The 21222-nt window shown below is 39.2% G+C and overlaps 1 protein-coding gene across 11 annotated transcripts in view; it reads right to left on the minus strand.

Moving 5' to 3' along the window:
- Nucleotides 1-21222, minus strand: part of LOC143345784 (rap guanine nucleotide exchange factor 2) — a 209598-nt gene that overhangs the window by 51035 nt on the left and 137341 nt on the right. For 7 of the 11 annotated variants that reach the window (XM_076773192.1, XM_076773193.1, XM_076773202.1 and 4 more), the window contains exons 2-3: nt 16853-17408; nt 3564-3639 (exon numbers count right to left, since the gene is read on the minus strand). In XM_076773192.1, the coding sequence (XP_076629307.1) occupies nt 3564-3639; nt 16853-17163 (387 nt within the window). In that variant the 5' untranslated portion in view covers nt 17164-17408. The remainder of the gene's footprint in view (nt 1-3563; nt 3640-16852; nt 17409-21222) is intronic. The other 4 variants (XM_076773196.1, XM_076773199.1, XM_076773194.1 and 1 more) reach the window with 1 other exon arrangement.

Here is a 21222-nt window from a genome sequence, read left to right on the forward strand (position 1 = left end):
GAATTTTATCCATCTGTTATGTTAAGAGTTGCGTTATCGGAAAACACTTTATTCAATTATTAACTGATAATTTGTTATCAGGTACAATGCAATTGTAGCGTCGTGAGTCATCAATAATTCATGAAGAATGTATGACGTATAAACTGACGTTTTCAATTGAGAAATATAGTACGAAACGCGTCCTTGCATCACTAGCAGATGCAAAATTATTGTCGATTAGTCATGGGAACCTTATCGTTTAAATTACTGTTTTCACTGTTAAGTACCACTGTTTTATTTAGAGGACATTTAGAAAACCCGTAATCTTTTTACAGGAACTAATCTAAGTCCCGAATGAAATGCATTGTAATCTTACTAAAAAAAAAATGTTATTCGTTGTTTTATAATTCCATATAAAAATCTCCTATTTATAAAATACCGTATATTTTTCCAATCAGAAATAGTTAAAATATGTTTTTGGTCTAAAATCTAATTATTCTTACAGACCAAAAAATATTAAATTATTTTTGTAACCTGATTACTCGTCATTTAAAAACTGTTTCTTTAACAGTTCAAGAATGGAAGGGTAAACGCAATTAATTTCTATAAAACAATCACCGAACGAAGACAATTAACGCGACGTCGACGCATAATGGTACGTTGTCCACCAAGAAACTAAGATAATGCTAGAAAAATACCGAAACGGACAAGAACAGGAAGCGAACAGAGACCGTATACACACATACACTAGATGCAACGACAACGCATTGCGTAATCCGTGGTGCATTCTGCAGTTGCACGTTCCTCTGTCGTTTATTTAAAAAAATCCTCCGGTTTTCTGCCTCCATTCATAAAAATCATCTGCATTCCCCTTTTCACAGCGGGTTTTGCAGACGGTCGTTCGTTTCGCGCGAAAATATTTTTCACCGGGACGTTCCAGGAATCGTTGCCAGAATCGAGTCACTTGGACAGTTTCATTGATCGGCTTTGGAACGTCTTATCGTTGCTAGGTTGTCAGTCGATAACGAGTTTCCGTGAGTTTCAGACTGCAACCAGATGATTCATAGCCAAAGTCACCGCGTTTTTTATTTTATTTTTAACAGGATTGGATTTCTGTCCTTTTGGACCTAAATATTTCCAGATCCTGAGAAATGTTGGAATTTGTTATCTGTCGCCCGACGGAAATCACATTGGCTTTCGTTCCTGGCTGCTTCGTCCAATTTCCGAATTAAAAAAAAAAAAACTCTCAACGAATCGTCGTATCTCAATTTGCCAAAAAATCTTTTCCAAATACGAACGTTGAAATAATTACCAAAGTTTGCATTTTTAGATTATTAGACTTTTGTATCCTATAATTTATACTGAAAAATAAACAATCATTAGAACTCGCTTGCTCGAAAAGACTACAATGTATTATTATAATTTTTTAAAATAAATATTTAATTGAAATGTTATTCTCAGTAAATTGATTTTTTAAAAACAGAAATATTTTGAATTAAATTGTTCATGGAAAATGGAAGACATTGAAGCAGCTTCTTTAGTTTCAGATTTGTGTAAAGTTTTTGAATAGCATTACCATTCCGCGTACAGAATTAACGGAATCCGATGGTCAAACAGTAGCCGGGATCCATGGATCCTGAAATCTGCCTCGTCGGTAAAACAGACGATCACGTTGCAGATGGCAGCACGAGCCACGAGTTTCGTTTACTACTGGCTCGGAATAATTAGCGTCGAGTAAGGAAATCTCGAAACAGTTTCGAGCTTTCGTAACAGTTCGAGTGAATTTCAAATGTCAAAGCGACTGCAGGAGGATAATTAAAATTGGCTTCCACGATTTTCGAGCGTCGCTGAACACGAATAAAACAGACAGATCCTGGAATATATATATTTGTTTCGAAATTTATTCGAGAGATATAATTTCCCGTCGTCTTATTAGCAGAACTTCACTAACGTAATGAAGACACGAAGTTTGCGATCTTGCAAACTTCTAATTCGTTCGGAGTTTACTAACGAACGTCTATATCGATGGCTTGTTATTAACAATAATGAGCTTTAGTTCAAAAATGATTTTTAGCTTGTAACGATTCGATGGAAAATATAAATATAACATGAAATAAAATACCCGTAACTCATCGCTGTGATGTTTCGTCAGGTTTGAATTTTTATTTTTACTCCAAGTTTAAAAGTATAAACGTTTCGAACGAAAATGTTGATTTATAGTTGAAATAAAATATTCAAAAATCTAGAACGACTCTAGAGCAAATTTTTATGCAATTGGTTGAAAAATGTGAAAAATTTTTTTAAATTTTTGAGCTTCGTATCAAAATATCGTGATACTGTATTTTAATAACTGAATAACATTTCTAACATACTCTAGATACAAAATTACTTTCCTCATACTAAATTTCACGTTTTAAATCGTGCAAAGATTCATAGTTTCTGCGTTTTTAAAAATATGAATTAAATTTCTGTCCCTTTGAATTTACATAATTCCTGATCCGAAGAAATGTTGGAATTTCTTATCGTTCGACAGAAATGGAATTGGCTTTTTTAAGCTTTTCGAAGACCTGAACCTCATCGAATCATAGTGTTTTTTAGATATAAAATTCGATACAGAATTTCTGTCCTCGATTCGACGATTCTCAAGCATTTCAGAGTGTATATCGAAAGCATACGTTAACACGTACGTATGTAAATTACTTCGAGAGAATTCATTTTCTTCCACGGACGCGACAATTCCATTACGTTTCAACGTTCGTCTGGAGTAATTGAAAATAGCGATCGCAAAACAGACAGAGCGAATCGGGAAGTGCAGCGATGCAGTCTCGAAAACTCGACGCGAACATAACAGGAGAGGAACTATTGATTAACTGTCTAGCACGTTGCGTCTCGAGTCTGGACAGCATTGTCTTTCATTATGCGATATCGCCACTATATCCGGAATAGTTCGCGAACGGAGCAGCCACGAAGGGATGTCTGCAGTACGTTCGTTCGTAAATGTAGGACAAACCGGTCGGAAAAAAAAAATTCGTGCAATTCCTTTGCATCTACTTTAACTCTTTATTTTTCAATTATCGAAAGTCACTTCCACGATTGAAAAAAAAAAGAATTGGTAGAAATGCAGCAATGCTATTAATACAACGTCGAAATTTCATTGAAAAAGTTAAAAAATTTGCAGTGTGTCAGATATCAAGTCTTTCAATTTTATTCGATATATATTTGTAAGTTTTTGAGTAAATAATTAAAAATTATAAATCAGAAGCATCGGAATTCCTTGTGCTAGAAAAATTTTACCAAATTTCTGAAATCAGGCACGAAATATTACACGAATTTTTATTTAATTTTCGATCGAATGGTATTTGAATTTACAGAGGCTTAAAATGGTGGTTAAACGGGCTTCTTAAATATCATCCAAGGGTAATACCGAACTCGCAGATCGGGTATATTCACGTTTTAAGTAGAAACTGTCGGCGGTTCGGTAACTGTTGGCAGCTAACACGCGAATTTTTCCGCGATTCGAATTACAGCGCGGTCGTAAAGTCGACTTCGGAAACTTTACCAAGTGAAATAACTTTTCTACTTACGACGATCATCTCGGAAGGCTCGAGAACGAAGCATTCGTTGGGTCTCCTGGCACTGCCACCCGTCCGCTTTCCAAAGCTGCAACAGAAAACGGGGACATAAATTTTAAAAATCTGTTCTGACGCAACGCGAGACTCCATTGTGGAACGCAAATAACGGAAACGCATTATTCCCGTCGAAAATGTTGTATTTATCCTTTCGTACGAGTAAACGGAAATACACCAACGATTGTAATAACGTGATGCAACTGTCGGTCGGTATCTATGAAAGATAACGCAGAAGTTATTTTATCATTATGCATTATGGATGGCCGCAAGGGTTGAGTTTTAAAAAGAAGCGAAAGCGAAGAAAAAAATCCGAGTTTCAACCCGAGCGTAATTACGAGACTAATTACAAAGCTAATTTCTTACGCTCGTAAATTAACTTTAACAATAATATGCATTAACAAGTGGTTTACACTCGTCTGTGCTTTTCTTGTTCACGTAACCGAATCGACCAAGTTCTAATAGTATACATTCTGTCTTCTATAATTTTTTTTTTGTATTTATAATCTCCTTCGTTTTTTTATTTATACAGCACTCGTTTCATTATATTAATGTCTCAGTTTTAATACCATTGAAGTGACTCAGCTTTCCATAGTAATACGCATTTTTCCGTGAACCACGCTCGTAATTAATTTTTTTATTATACCGTCTGATACGTTGCTATTGCTTTTTTCTTTTCTTCAATTTTTGACAAGTTGTAAATACAGTTGAAAAAATTACGATGTAGGCTCTGTTACGATAAGTGTACGTTGCAAAATTACTAACTGTGAATTGCTGTGGACACATCTGTGCCAACATGTGTCATCTGAAAGGGGTAATTAGTGTTTTGTGCTTTGTTCAAATAAAATATTCAGCTGAACATCTGTTTATACGCACTTACATTCTCGATGCTTTTTGTTTTAAATAACGTTCAAAATTGCGTCAACTGCTGAAGCCAGTAGTGACAGACAAATATAGCGAGTGTAAAAATTAAACACGTAAATTACATTAATATAAATCCTTTAACAAATAACAAGTTATTTATATTTCACCGAACCCAAGTAAAGATTTATCTCGTTTGAAGTACATTATTTTTGGAGAATCGGTTCACGTAATTAAAGATTTATGTTTCGATATAACCCACAAATTAATAGGTTCCCCAAAGCGATCCCGAAAATGAGGTCGAAGCATCGATAGACAATTAAACAGCTAAAATTAAGCTGCTTTGTACGATCCAGTAAATACTGCTCGTGTAATACACTGTCAGCGATGACCAAAGGGTAATAAATTTAATTACATTACCTTATTATGCTTCATCAAAATGTAAATTACACCCACAGAATTTTCTAATCATCTTTCTCTATTTGCAAACTCAGAACGCCTGAAATTTCGATTCAAAGTACAACTAAAAAAATTGTGGAGTGTGATAAATCGGGGGCGTTAAGTCTCCCTGCAAATATTAGCCCCTCCATTGTATTCTATAATCACTAAGAAAATAAAATAAAAAAAACAAACTACGGTCTAAAAAATTTAGGAACCCTACCTAATAAAAATGTCGAAATAAGTGCACTTTGCAAGAAACTCGACTCTTTCGAGCAACCCTCCCAATTTGAACACCTCGTACAACAACATCGCTCGTCCTAAACATACAACGACACTCTCGCCGGCTTAATAATTCAAGTATAACAACGCCGCGAAATAAAACAGCCCGAACGTCACCGCAGCCCTTCGTTAAACGGTTAACAGCGATAACACTCGTAACAATAACCAGTCGAGGAGGGGTTGGAGGGGGTTGAAACGGGCGCATCGACACGGAAGTTAACGTCGAAACGCAATTTATCACTCAAACTGCGGCCCGAGCTACTACCCCGAGCGTAATATCCCGATGGAGGGTGTGCTCGCACGTTCGTGTAAATATATCTATTGTTGTGGTATCCGGGCTTTAATGTTTACGATCGCGCCGTGGAACGAAGCAATCGACAGATGTTCTCCTTCCGCCCCGCGTCGTTCCGGCACTCCTCGAATTAGCCAGGAATTCTGGTGGCCACCCCGGTCGATCTGGAAAAATCTCCTGCGGTTATACCGTAGAATCCAGAGGGTCGAACAATGCGGCACTAGACTCGTCGATAGACGCTAGGGGTTGGAAATGATCGTTCGAGGGTGCCAGTTGCTGGCCAACGTGCCTCCATCCGGCCCGATGCGCGCTTTTCCGCCGTCGCTAATCCATTTGCGTTAATAAATTATGACTTTCGAGCCGACGCGATCCCCGCTGAATCTCGCCCCCAATTAACGTAATTAATGCACGCCAGACACACGCAACGTGGTCTCGGAGATAGTCGCGTTTCGGGAAAAAACCTCTACCTCTCGATTAAAGGGACTTTTCTAATTCCACCTATCTTTCTTTCTTACATTTTCTTCGAGTCTTAAGTTTCGGAGACAACCTTGTAATTTATTCAAACACCCTTAAGTGGACTCTCAATCTCTAAATTATTTTACTTAATGTTCATTACCAAATTGGTATATGGAAACTTTCTTTTAAAGCATTTAACAAATAATGAACTAATGGGGGATTACATCAATTTTCAAATAATTACATTGGCATATATTAAATAATTATTCGGTTAAACTTGCAGAGGACCGCATTTTTCTTGTATTTTCTTGGAGTTTTAAGTTTCGAAGACAACCTTGTGATTTATTCAAACACCCTTAAGTGGACTCTCAATCTCTAAATTATTTTACTTAATGTTCATTACCAAATTGGTATATGGAAACTTTCCTTTAAAGCACTTAAAAAATAATGAACAAATGGAGGATTACATAGATTATGAATTATTAATTTAACCTTGCAAAGGCCCCAATAATCCACTTAGGGGTTAAATATCTCAATGAATGAAAAAATGGACTTTTTCATTCATAACGTTCGAATACGAGTGAGAGTAACTGTATATACAGTTTCTTTTAGCCCCGAATTTCACAAAAGAAGAAATTTTTTTTGTTTCATCGTTTAAAAAATATAATAACGAATGGACGGCCGTTTTGTTCGAGCTGAATCAAAGTAGCTTGAATAAGTGAAAATATTCAATACGAACGCGTTACAATTTTTCCAACGACGTTGCGAATTCATTATACGATTTCTCCCGTTGCTTTGCATTGGATTACACTGAAAATGGAACAGAAGGAAAGCGTATTGCTCGCGACAGCGTGAGAATATATTGGAAATTGAGAGATCTCTTTTACAGCGAAACACATTACGTATTCGATCTGTTTCATTTTTAATTACGACGTTTCGAAATCTGTTTCGTCGCGGCCTCGATCTCGCTGCACTGCAATTTTCACGTATTTCAGTGTTTCAAAATATTGGGAAGCATATTTGCATACGAAAATAAAAATCACAGTTAGCAGAGTGGACTAGCATGGTAGGTCTCCGTCATCAGAACAAAGTCATTAAAGTTTCGAGGGTGATTATAATGCGTTCAACAATGGACGAAAGGATCATCGAGATTTTAATTTATGGCACCGTACTATGACCAGCACGCGCACCAGACCATACATTCTAACGGAAGTTGAAAAATGATGTTTACTAAGAGGGCACCTGTAACACCAGGGAACACGAAGCAACCTGTTATTATCGCGAGTGCTTCAATTACAGCGAAATATGCAAGCATCGCTAATTCCTAATTGACGTCTTGAATATTCTATTAACACAGAAAGTTACCCCAGTGTCGATCGTTAGGCAGTGAAAATATCCTATTATCAAAGTTCGCTGAATCTAGTTTTCGTGCTCTATCAAAATGTAGAAAATTCAAAATAATTCTTTGTATAAATCACGCTGACGAGGGACACGATCGCTTTTTATTTAAAACGACGTTCGACGATCGATTGCGAAGCAAATTATGAGAAAATTCTAGGACGTCGTCTAGAGAAATTTTAATAAAATCACCGACGCCGGGGCGCTCCATCCCTCGAAAACGAACGGAGCAAGCGTAATCCAGCCCTTTCGCCTTCCAGATAAAACAAACATCTCTCGGAAGATAGGACACGCGCCTCGAAGAAATCAATTTCCCCGTCTTACTCGCTCCCTTTGAAATTCTTCCTGTAGAAGAAGCATTTAAATTCTTCATCGTGGAAGTCTTAATTAACTTCGACCACCTACTCGATACATCAGCGATCTCTTGCACTTACAAGGAAAATAACCCTCTACATTATTCAGTCTCTCCGGAGAACGCAACGAGCTGCACAACGTGGAAAATTATACATTAAAAGACGTGAATTTGATTCACAATTTATCTCTGTTCTCTTTTCACATTTTTTCTACAGCACTTAGCACCAACATTTTCTGTGAACTATAAAAACATGGACAAGCCTCTATAATATGGGGGTTAATAACACGAACTATCGACTTGTAATTAGCTCCTGGTGAATCTGAAAATATTCAGTAAAACGGTTATATAAAATTGCTAAATAGGTTCGATTAAACTGCGCTTATATTCGTGATTTCTCCGCCTGGCTGCATTAACGCTCCTATTATGTGCCTCTTCTGGGCTCTTAAGCCATTTGCATCGAGAAGTGGAATGCGTCAGGCGCGAAATAATTCGCAAGCAACGACCTCTTTAAAACACATTTGCGACAGTAATCTGAATATCGGTTGACGATCGGCCTGTATAATTGATAATGTCGCTTTTCCCGCATACGCCACTTGCGAATTATTCAACGCTCACGCAGGGAACCAGAGACGAGGAAAATTTTCGTCGAACAACAGATCAACCAACGAGACCAACTCATTCGATCGAATAATAAAATTTTTATTTTCACTGAAACTTCTGCGCCCCCTCCTCGCGATGCAAATAGGTTAATTCGTCTATTTCTGCTCGACTGTATCCGTTTCACGTTAGATATTCCTCCCCCTTCCCGATGTTTCTTGTCTCTACGACTCCTCTTTCTTTTTCTTCGAAACAATCTGCGACCGATACTTTGCCTTCTGCATACTTAAACCCTTCCTCGAATCTTAGCACCCTTTTTCCTGCCGTTAGTCAAATTTCTCGGTTTTTATCTCTTCCAAGATTATGCATCTTGGCGTATACAAATCGCCATTATCGCACCACCGTGACCGAGCTACACTTTCTACGCGACTCTTCCACGAGAAAATAAAAGAGTTTTACACTCGAGGATTGGTTGGAAATTACTGCTGCACCCTTGCAGTTTATTTCTCTTTTCAGAATTTCGGATTCGATACTCGTCGATGTGTGGTCTAAATAGCCCCTGCACGGAAATAAAAATCCAGTGGACACGGAACTGGAGAACGAGCCGGACAATAGGTTCAAGAACTGTCTGGCTACTCGAGTGAAATGGATACGGTGCACCGTCATGCATAAACTGCATGCGACGTACACCTAATGGAACTTCTTCCAATACCTCGTACAATAGACTATTCAAGAAACTGACACAAGATTGACTCGTTAATCTCCCATTAAAGAAAACGGGGAGCTATCGAACATTGTATACAAATCGAATCAGTTACACTAGGTCAGTTTGTGATTAAATCATTGCCTCCACGCTGACCCACATATGGGTCAGGAGGGTTATGACTCGTCAAATGAAAACAGGAACGAATTCAAAACTACTGCGAGCGGATAACAAAACCTAACATCTAAATATTCGAAAATTGATACTTCAAATTTAAGATGTTACCAATTTTTTTAAATTGAGGCTATAACTGTATCCTTGCTAAGTAGAATAAAATTTGATTCTTCCGTTTTGGATGAGCAGAGCAGTCGCTACGATGTCAGTCATCCGGTTATCGAACTCCTACATTTTGTATTAAACAAATTTGTACGTATCCTTGAAAGAGGAATAACGAAGTGAGTGAAACTCTCGTATCGAAAAGTTTCATGGTTTTTCCATGAAACATTTACAAAGAATGTTGATTTTTCTACTTTACTAGAAAATTACCTTTAAATACACGACGAAGAGTCATCTTTTACAAATGCATTGATCTCAACAACTTCCTATAAATTCCTATAAAAATCTCACCATCCAACTCCAGGTATGCGGAACGTGTTAGAGGCAGCTGAGCTACTGAGTACAAAAATGGCCATAGCCAAGGAAACCCAAGTAGGTCATCTATTTCCACGAACTTTGTTCATCGTTTCCGTGTCCCTGGTCCACAGTCGGGATCCCCACGTGTCGGAATACATCTCGTGGATACTCCTGGTCCGAATCACTTGCAGCTCCGTTTTCTCTGGCTAGCATAAACAATCTCCGACTGAAATCTTCCTTGAACTTGCGGTTCCCCTATGACCCAGGCGCAACGGTAATACAAATGAAGCGAGTATCGACAGCCGCGTATGTAAACGTGGCACCACAGGCGACGTATACGAGAAGACATTACACTTAATGTATTTTTTCAACCCATTTTTCAGACATTCAGAACAACTTTTCGGAATCTCTTAGAATTTCTACATATTCTCCACCAAAATACGCGTTGTTTACATTTTGAAACTTTAAAATCCTCCAATCGGTCCCGAAGTTATGATTTTTTAAACATACGCATGTAATTTCGATGAATATTTCTAGTCGCATATTACATTTTCGGTAAAGAATTTTTTTCTCGAAAGTGAGTAGGATTTCGAAGGTATGTGTATTGACCAAAAATGATTGTAATTGGCTCCTACATACGAAAATAATTTTTTTAGAACGATTTGAAACTTTTCATTTTCGCCGAATTTCAGGAGAATCATCATTCATGGTCAGACACTGTATTTTCGGTAATGAATTTTTTTCTCGAAAGTGAGTAGGATTTCAGGGGTACATGTATTCACCAAAAATGATTGTAATTGGCCCCTGCAACGGGAAATAATTTTTCCAGAACGATTTGAAATTTTTTTTTTCCACCGAAAAATTTGTCCATCTATTGAATTTTTTTCTCGAAATAGCGTAGGATTTCGGGGGTATGTCTATTCACCAAAAATGATTGCAATTGACCTCTGTAACCGAAAATAATTTTTCCAGAACGGTTTGAGAATTTTCAATTTCGTTGAAAAGTTCAGACACCTACCTGTCGATTTTTCTTAAAAATTCGTTTTCGTTTTTTAACAATTTCGTTTAACGACCTACGAAAATGTTGTTTAATACTTTTTTACAGTTATCCATGAGTTCATACATTCACTATTGTAGACTATCAGAATCGACTGCTTCTTCCTCGAATCTCGAAAGCTACGCGAAGCGCCAGAACTAAAATCCCCACCGAATTTCCAGGTCGCTATGGCAATCAGATTGGGCCGCGAAAGTCCATAAGGTGTATGGTCTACTCGTATACCTCGTATGTGGCACGATGAACGAGGACTGACTGAGAAACGCCGAACAGAACAGAAGGTAAGGTTGCCGAAGGTTCTTGACCCGGCGTGTGTCCATCCCCGTTCTCCTTTGGCTGGAACACAGGCGGCTCCGCGATGCGTAACGCGCGCGGTTAACGCGGTGTGTCACGTGCACCGTCCTCGTACAACGCGGAAAATTGAATTCGACGCGAACGACTCGCCCCGGGCTTCCCCATCTCGCAACCCCCGTCACCGGTTAACCCTATAACGTCGACCCGATCCATCCTCCTGATTTATAATCGTTTCATTATGGACAGGTCACCAGGTGTGGGCTTTTCTGATACACCGTCGTCGGGTTTCCCGTGTCAGCTCCTTTCGTTTCTTCGTTCAAAGGTTTCAGCTCGCGATTCTCGACGAAAGATCGCGAACTACAGCGATCATTCTTAAAACGAACGTCGCTTCGTTGGGAAGAAACGTTCAACTTGCGAATCACGCGTTCGTTTTAAGAATCATCGTTGTAGAACACTGTCGTTTTGTGGGGCTTTGGAGGAACGATGTTAATCGCTTAGGTTTAGTTTCGAGACCTCCTCTCGTTAATTGGAAATTGCTAGCTGCTGTGGCACAGAGTCATTAGCAGCTACAAAGTTTGTTCGAGTTGCTAGCAACTCGTTTTTAGTTGCAGCGTGAAACTAAGGCTGATAGACCTCGAAAAACCTGTATAATTGGAACGGAAACACGCGCGATGCACGTTATCCTGAACTTCGACGATCGCTGTCACGAACCGCTGCCCTTGGACAGCATGCGGGTGGCAACGGACACGGTCGATCTCTCGGAAATTTCTATTCTCTGGCGGCCATTTGCATCGATCCGAACGGAAGTTCGAAACTACGGTATTAGAACGACAACAATGTTGTTCAATGCTTATTACGAATTTCAAGCAAAAGTTTCAACAAATAAAAGTACTGTCCATCCGATACTCGTTATTATAAAAATTTTGTAGTGTATAGTTTTGATAGAATACACCACAATGTTTCGAAGATTCGAGCCAGGAAACGCACGTTCATCGACACACATCCATTCTATTTTCATATTCCTGCTGAACCAAATACAATGTTCAGGGTTTATGAATTTCTCATTATTTTTAGACGTTACTATTTTGCTTCTATATTAACCACGTAACGTTAGCGACGAAGTTAACTGGAGCAATATAGTCGCCAGATAAATAAATGGAACCGTGCTTTGTAACTGAAATAACAAAGACTAAAATAAAAAGAGAAGAAAACGTTGCTTGTTCCAGACCAACCACTGAAAATACTCAACAGGAAAATTAACAATTTATATCAGATATATCTGTTTCTAGGTAATACTAGATACCTGTAAATAGTATTAAAATTAAGAGAAAATTTTTAGATTAGACGCAATCTAAAAATCTGATAATTCGTTTCTTTAGTCCTTCGAGTTCGAACTTCGAACTTCGTCGAAGTTTAGATTACAGTTTATTATTTACAGTACGGTTTTACTTTTATAATATAGAGCGTCAAAGTGAAACTTCTTCGTGGTACGGATATAAACCAAACTTGGTAGAGTCAAGTTAAAAGTTGCTTCGTCTCTCACTGCTACCAGATTACTTTTCTCCGGGAAAGAGCGCCCCATAAAAGTTTATCTTTTATTTTCCACCATAAACAACGCATCCGTCGCGAATATTGCGGAAATAAAAAGAGCTTCGTCGGGTTGTCCTTATACATTTTTTCACTTTCGCGTTTAACTTTGTTAAATCGTAGCGTCCGGGCTGGATAAAACTGCACAAATGACTCGTGCAACGCGGCTAATGGCTGGAATTAAATCTACGTTACACGATACTATACTTTAAGATGGAATTTACGAGCGATTTCATCATAGCTAAAGCCTCGCGAAGATGCTAGATTTAATGATGTTTTACGATAGTTAGATGAAATCCTGTAAAATCCCCTGGCTACGAGCTCTGTGGGCGGAATGCGGGATCTACGAACTGTTGAAACAACGATACAAGCATCGAGACTCGAGATTTTCGTCATTTCACGTATAAATCGATTAGATTCCATTCCTGTTAATACTATTTACTATCGGTACTTCGAATCCTGTGCAATTTACCAGTCGATTACCGTAAGTGCATTATCGATGTGTAGTCCTTTAACAACCTGTATATTAACCGATTACTAACGAGGCTCACGATCACGATCCGGACAATTTTTTTCATGGACCAAGGCTTAAAACGTAACGTCTAGCGAGTGGAAAATAATTTTTAATTATTAGCCGCTTGTTCTTCATATACTTCTGTTCTAGACGAACTCTTAACAGACAAAAAAGACTAGCAATTTTCCAGAAAGCAAACTATATGCTATAGTAAGGAAAATTGCAGTGGATTGGATGAACGCTTCGTAGCCTTGGGTTAGGCTTAATTTTGCCATAGTGAAAGGATTAGAAACTCAAACAGAACACTGTGAAATGTATCGAATATACCAAAATTGTAAACTCATTAAATGCATAATTCTAAGGTCTATATTAAAGAGAATAATCTCATCTTCTCTCTTTAAAAATAAGATAAATCATTAAATCGTTAGTGAAGGCAAATATAATTTAAAGGAAGGATAATAAAGATTGTTATTTGTTTAGACATTTTGATAGTATAAACAAGAATTAAGATAAATATACTTGTTCATTTGGAACTTATCTCGTGAAAATATCTAAGATATGGCCGATCTTGCAACACTATAAAGAAAATGTTTCTAAGCACATTATGAATAAAATTATAAATATAATCCGCTTTGAAACTGTAATGTTCGAGCATAGAAAATTGTGCTACGTCATTTGAAAGTCATGAAGTTGCGTTCCGTAAGCGCATCAAAAATGCGATCGAAATAACTGGAAGAAAACCGAAGAACGGTGAAAAAGAACAGCTACTTCGTGTACTGGAAATAAATCTTTGTGCTCCGTTCGTTATCAGTAATATCTAAAAAAAAAAAAAAAGAAAAATTCTTAGAAAACGTAGTTATGCCTGTAAAATGCCTTCGTATTTCTAATTATAGTTTTTATGAACATTCGCTATAGCACATGAATGCGTACGACGCTTAACACTTTCACGACCAATGGAAAGCTGAATACATTTGCCATGTTGCAACTTCGGTGCATCAATCAAGACGATAATGATTGACAATGTACAGTTAGTTTCCACCATTATTATATGTCGTGTCTTTGAGTAACGAATAAATTCGTTTAGGTCGAAACGAAGCGTCACCTACATTTAATTGAAGCCTTTCTGCAATATTTTGGAGCAAATGAATATTTCGATAATTCTAATAAATCGAATAAATCTTCGATTCGAATCAGGTTTGGGTCGAAACGAAGCGTCACCTGAATTTAATTGAAGCCTTTCTGCAATATTTTGGAGCAAATAAATAGTCATACGACTAGACCAAAAATCAAAAGGAAGACTTTCGTAAAATTTCTCTGGTTTTCGTTCGTGGATGTATATAAACACGGATCGATGAGAGTCTCCGTTCGACGCTTCTCTCTTTTTCGTCCCCGTTTCGCCGATCATTTCTAAAGAAGAGTCTCCCGTAATTTCCCTCGGAAAGTGGCTCCGTGTCCGCGAAATGCCTCGCTAAGCCGTTTCATTCACCGACATTCGCATGCCAGAACGTCTATCCACGGCCACTTCGTGAAATAATGTAAGCCCGTTCCGCCGGGCCTGGACGCGTATCTGCTCGACCTAATGAAATATTTCTGCTGGCGCCGTTACCTATATTAGTTCCCGCCGTTTCCTTCTTTATTAGCGACCTAACTGTTTCTCGACGGCGGCAATAAAAAGACGAAATTGTCAACCGGTTGCGCGTCTTCCCATGACCTCGTGGGACGCGCGAGCTGCGTTAGATGCGTTCCGCGCTTTTGTGGGACAGTTAAGTCTGAATTTAATTCAGTCGAGCCAGCTTTTACTTGCCAACTCTACGACCAAGAAAATTATATCCCTCGTAACTTCACAATGTGGCACACGCGAGCCTCGAATATGAAATAATGCATACTATTTTACTGGGTGCAGCGAACATTTCTATTTTTCCCAAAAGACGATATTTAAAACACGATACTAACTGGGGTGCTACGAAAGATGAACGATACAATAGTTGAAAATATTCTAAAGATCGTTTTTAAATTATATCGGAAGGCGAAGCAAAGGGGGGTACGTTTATTAAGAAAAAGTAAAGTAGCTGGCAGCCGAGCGAGAGTCGTTTCTCTTTTATTCGTTATTTAAAGTCTTAAAGTATACTCTGCGCATACTCTGTGTGCAAATGTCGTTTAAAACGTTCCTCTTCCCCGTGTAGTTTATTCGTCCCGTCGCTCCGGATCGGGGACCCGTGACTGTGTAATTGGCGGCTTATTTCGGGCCCCGACGATCCCAATCGACGCGAGATATATATCGGTAAATTTCAATCAAAGCATCGACCGACGGCGACAACGCCGTAATTTAGTGTGTCGTCTCGCGTATTGAACCCAAGGAAAAAAGATAAAACGCCCGGCGGCCGCGGAGGCGAAGATATACGCACCGGTTGTCGGGCTTCTATGGAGATTAATTGAAATATATTCGGATTGTAACGCACGTCCGTCCAGGGACGTGTTACGGTGATTTACACGTCGGATAAATTTTCGTTACGACGCTGCATCAATAAAAGATGCGACGTCAGCGCGCGACGATTTCGAACACGTTTCACGAGGACGTGTAATACAGTGAGAGGGACACAGGGAGAGCGAATTGATTTATGTTTCAACAACGCTGACGCAAACTTTGTTGCAACGGCGTTAAATTTGTATCAAGCCGAAATTATGGACAAAATAATAGAAACGAACTCTGTTTTTAGCGCGAGAAAAGATATGTCTTGTGGGGGAAAGAGATGGATAGAAATCAAGGTTTCTGAGACTGGCCACACGAAGGCTGGCGGGGGCGGCGGTTGGGTTACTTATATTAACCCTTTGCACTCCTAAAGTACTTATTAAAAACGAGAAAATATTCTTTCCGCAAACATGTATATGAATACCTATAATTTTATTTATATATTTTCTAAATTCAGTTTGTGTCATCATAAATGAAATTTCAATCGAGCTATGGTACGTATTATGTTTGTCAGTGGAGTGCAAAGGGTTAAGCCGAAATTATGGGCAAAATAACAGAAACAAACTCTGTTTTTAGCGCGAGAAAAGATATGTCTTGTGGAGGAAAGAGATGGATAGAAATCAAGGTTTCTGAGACTGGCCACACGAAGGCTGGCGGGGGCGGCGGTTGGGTTACTTATATTAACCCTTTGCACTCCTAAAGTATTTATTAAAAACAAGAAAATATTCTTTCCGCAAACATGTATATGAATACCTATAATTTTATTTATATATTTTCTAAATTCAGTTTGTGTCATCATAAATGAAACTTCAATCGAGCTATGGTACAGTATTATGTTTATCAGTGGAGTGCAAAGGGTTAAGTCAAAATTATGAGCAAAATAACAGAATCGAGCTACTCTGATTTTAGCGCGAAAAAAGATGTGTCTTGTGGGGGGAAAGAGATGGATAGAAATCAAGGTTTCTGAGACTCGCCACACGAAGGCTGGCGGGGGCGGCGGTTGGGTTACTTATATTAACCCTTTGCACTCCTAAAGTACTTATTAAAAACGAGAAAATATTCTTTCCGCAAACATGTATACGAATACCTATAATTTAAATTTTATTTACATATTTTCTAAATTCAGTTTGTGTCATCATAAATGAAATTTCAATCGAGCTATGGTACGTATTATGTTTATCAGTGGAGTGCAAAGGGTTAAGTCAAAATTATGAGCAAAATAACAGAAACGAGCTACTCTGTTTTTAGCGCGAAAAAAGATGTGTCTTGTGGGGGGAAAGAGATGGATAGAAATCAAGGTTTCTGAGACTCACCACACGGAGAACCGTCTTCGCGGGAAGGCTGGCGGGGGCGGTGGTTGGGCGCGATGGCTTCTATCGACAGATTCGCTCCTGAGGGTCTGAACGGCCTTAGGAACGGCCCTGAATGGCTCCTGGGGAGCTCTGGCGATCATGCTGGAGGGCAGATTGCCATTTCCGACGGTGTCGTTGAAATTACTCGCGCCTCCGCCGACGGTTCCACCGCCGTGGAAGCTGTTCCATCTTCTGACAGGACCTCTATTAGCAACATGGTGTCCGCTTCCGGGGCCGCTGGGGCCGCGCAGTTGGTTCGTGTACTTGTACATCCTCACCGCTCGGTAATCCTCCAGGACTTGGACCACACCTCCTTCGCCTCCATCCCTTTTTCTCCTCTTACGTGTTTTTTTTTCTTTATTTCGTCATTTGCCAGCGTAGCGCCACGACTACATCCTTCAGACTGTCCCGTTGGCAACGTTTCCTCTCTCCTCACGAGGGTGGAATACGATTCGATCGCAGACGATTGCGCGTTCTCGTCCAAGGAACGCTCGTGACGACGTTCGACGCGATAGTTCTGTTCAAAGAAGATCGAACGTTCGAGTTAGGGTTTCCAGAGATATCCGCGAACCAGGCTCACTCGTTGATCGACGTTTGCACAGAGGGTGGTTCCCTGGAGTTGTTCGCTGATCGGTTTCCGATGGAATGCGCTCGTCCCAACGTCGAGTGTCAACGTTGGTGCTCCTTGCGTTTCTTTCTCGCGTGTTTCGGGAGGATTTCGTCTCGAAGAAGCGTCGAGAGGACAAATTGCTAATATCTTGGAGTCTCGAGTGTAATCAAGTTTCTCTAATTTTATTTTTAAATCGGTAGACGGTCGTGTCACGAACCAACGACAGTAATTTTCGCCTGAAAATTAGAGAATCTCTGCGCGAACCTACCCAAACGAGCAGACACGATACACGACAAGCTCGAGCCATCTTTCGAAAAGCACGTACCGTAGTTCGCGCTGTCGCGGCGAAACCGATGTCGAGAGGTTCGAGAATTCCCGGCACCGGTGGCTCGATCGCAATTAAACGAAAACCTGGATGGCCCTGGTTCCCGTGCAGCAGGCGCGACGGAAGTCATCGTAAACAGAGGCGGAACGCTGGCGAGATTCTAGGGCAGAGAGCAGCCAGACAAAGCGGAGAACGGCTCTTTCACCCTGGGACGTGGCTGACACGATTTTATTACGTGACTAATCTGTTTCCACTGTATCGCCCGAGGTGTACTTGTTACAGAGAAATAACAGCGACGCGACGGCGTCACCGTGCCTCCATACGACGCTGGCAACTGGCTTATCAATTTTGACCGTTTGCACCGGCGCTCCGATAACAAGGGGGGAGGAAGAACGACGATAAAATCCGAGACAGCCATAAAGGAATCGAGTGTCGCGCGGATGGCGGGCGTCGTGTTTCCTCGAACGATAAGTTCTTTGATCCTTCGTACGATTTCGAGAAAGAGGGATAGAGAGTCGATAAACAGGCCCCGATGGTTTTCTGATAATGTCGCGATGGGAACAGAGCCGACGACGCTCCGAATGACAACGATAACGGTGTATGGGAATATGAAATTTGCACGCAATCGAGCAACGCTATCGAGAGAAAAGCTTAGCTTGAGAGAACCGGAGGCGGGGAAATCGAGGGTTCTATGGGTCGGTATGAAACTGTAATTTTTAGAAAATTGATGCTCTCGCTTCTCGATCGGTAGGGTGAAATGGAGCAGAGGTTCTTCGATGCTTCAATTTTATGGATTACATGGATACTGACAAAGGGAAGACTCAAATTGCACTTTGATTTTCATCCCTTGAGGGGGGAGACTTGTAAAATGGTAAAACGAGGAATATTTGACAATTTTTTTAGATTTTTTTATTTACAATTTGACTTTAGCATTTCGGGATAGAAATATTTCTTTTTCGTTACGTTTTATCGACTTTGGATGAAATAATTATTCACTTTTTTCCTCTGATCTAGAATAAAAAATCGAACGACTACGCGTCGTATGAACTAACATTCTTCATAATAATTATTTAAACTTTGTTTATTGCGTAATTAAATTAAAAGTTTATTGCAAGAATCACTTTTTTGTGTTCAGAACCGTGTATCTTCGACAATTTTGCAATTTTTAAGGAGGATTTTAATTCATACGACGCGTAATACTATTACGAACAAAATGTCGGTCAATTTTTTATTCTAGATCAAATAAAAAAAAAACATTTGTATCTTGAAATGTTAAGGAATATATTTGGAAAGTGGCGAAAAGTTTCATCGATCCCTTATGCTGTAAAAAAATTGTCAAATATCATTTCTCGCTTTACCAATTTACATGAGTCTTCCCCCTAAATTCTTGCATGTTTTCAGCTAAACCAGTCAAAAATAATCAGGTTTCTTTATTGGATTTGTTTCTAGGCTACGTAATAATGTAAATAAAAAAATTTTGTTTCCTGCATGTTGTATTTTACACGCGTTTAAGTATCGAAACGATGTGACTTTAAAACTGTCTGCAACTTCAGAATTTTGAACTCGAAAGTTCGCCGATGTTTCATAATAATGTTCCAAATATAATGTCCCTTGGCGGTGATGCATCGTCTAAAATGGTCCTGGAGCGCTGTTATTACTCCCGAAACCATGGGAGTAACATCACAATCTGTTGGTCATTTTAAACGATGCATCACAGCCACGTCGTTTAGAACAGTTATGGTGTATCCGGTAACCCGCGGAGGAAAGGATCTTTCCCACATTTCTGAATAAAAATTTCCGAGCGAAACACTCCCGGTAGAACGCGAACAAGACATTTTTTAAAGCGATCGCACCGAAAATTGTAAAACCCCTGAACCACCGCGAGCCCTATAATTTCGTTCGACCTGTCCTTCCCCCAATTCTCATTGAATCGATTCCTTTATGCTCCCTCACGGCTCGACTCAAGGCCAACGAGAATGTTTCAAAGGTTTCACTGCGTAACAATCCATCGCGTTTAGTCAATTTACTTCGAAGCAGCGCGAAATCCTTTGGAATGTAAAATAAAATAAAAAAGTTTCAACGTTCCTGTATTCGTAAATCTTTACACTTCAAGCGTGATATTATAGAATTCTGGAGATTCTAGAGGCCAAAATAAGACGAAAATCAAGAATACCAATTTGTTGATGGAGGCTTCGTTAAAAAGTTATTAACCTTTAAAGTTCCGCCCGTATTGAATTTTTTTCTCGAAAGTGGATAGGATTTTGGGGGTAGGTCTATTCACCAAAAATTATTGTAATTGACCCCCGCAATTGAAGATAATTTTTCCAGAACGATTTGAGAATTTTTAATTTCGTCGAAAACTTTCACACCTTCTCGAATTTTTTTCTAGGAAGTGGGTAGAATTTCGGGAATGTGTCTATTGACTAAAAATAATTATAATTAATCCCTACAATCGAAAATAATTTTTCCAGAACGATTTGAGAATTTTTAATTTTGTCGAAAAATTTCACACCTCGAATTTTTTACTCGAAAGTGGGTAGGAATTCGAGAGTATATCTAATGACCAAAAATTATTGTAATTGGCCCCCGCAACCGAAAATAATTTTTCCAGAACGATTATAAATTTTTTAATTTTGTCGAAAAATTTCATACCTCGAATTTTTTTCTCGAAAATGGGTAGGACTTCGAGGGTATGTCCAATGACCAAAAATGATGGTAATTGAGCCCCACGACCAAAAAGAATTTTTTCAGAATGATTTGAAATTTTTTAATAACTTTTTAATGAAGCCTGAGTCAAGAAATTGATATTCTTGATTTTCGTCTTATTTTGGCTTCTAAAATCTCCCGTTAAAATTTTTCCCAGGGGTGACCGAACGCCCTGTATAGTGCATAAAATATTACATTCGGATACGATATCCTATAACTCTGGTGTACCATATATCTAACAAAAATTCTCAATTTCACGCTTACAACTTCTACAGCACGCGAGCTGAATTCCCTCTGTCCAATCCTATCTCTTACTCCATCAAATTCCTGCGTTTCTTTCTACTATTTTAATCTTTCCACGATACTCGTTCACTTTCCCCACAGTTTTTTCCTTTATTTTACTTTTTATTATTCCAAAAGTGGGAACAAACATTCCGATTAATTTCTACGTAAATTAAATGTGACCCAGAGTCGACGATAAAATGTTTAATCAGCGTATCTCTGCTGTTTCGCAAGGATACTCGGAACATTGTCTGCGTCGAAGAGACGCCCTTCGATCGCAAAGGGTTTAAAAACCCTTGGGCGCGGGTGTAAAAAAAAAAAAAGAAAAGGAAAACAGAGAACAAGAGAGGAAGCAGGGGGAAAAGCTGCGTCGTGAAAACTGTTCGCGCACGCGTCTCTGGGATTCTC

Source organism: Colletes latitarsis, chromosome 9, assembly GCF_051014445.1.
Source record: "Colletes latitarsis isolate SP2378_abdomen chromosome 9, iyColLati1, whole genome shotgun sequence".
NCBI classification, from domain to species: Eukaryota; Metazoa; Arthropoda; class Insecta; order Hymenoptera; family Colletidae; genus Colletes; species Colletes latitarsis.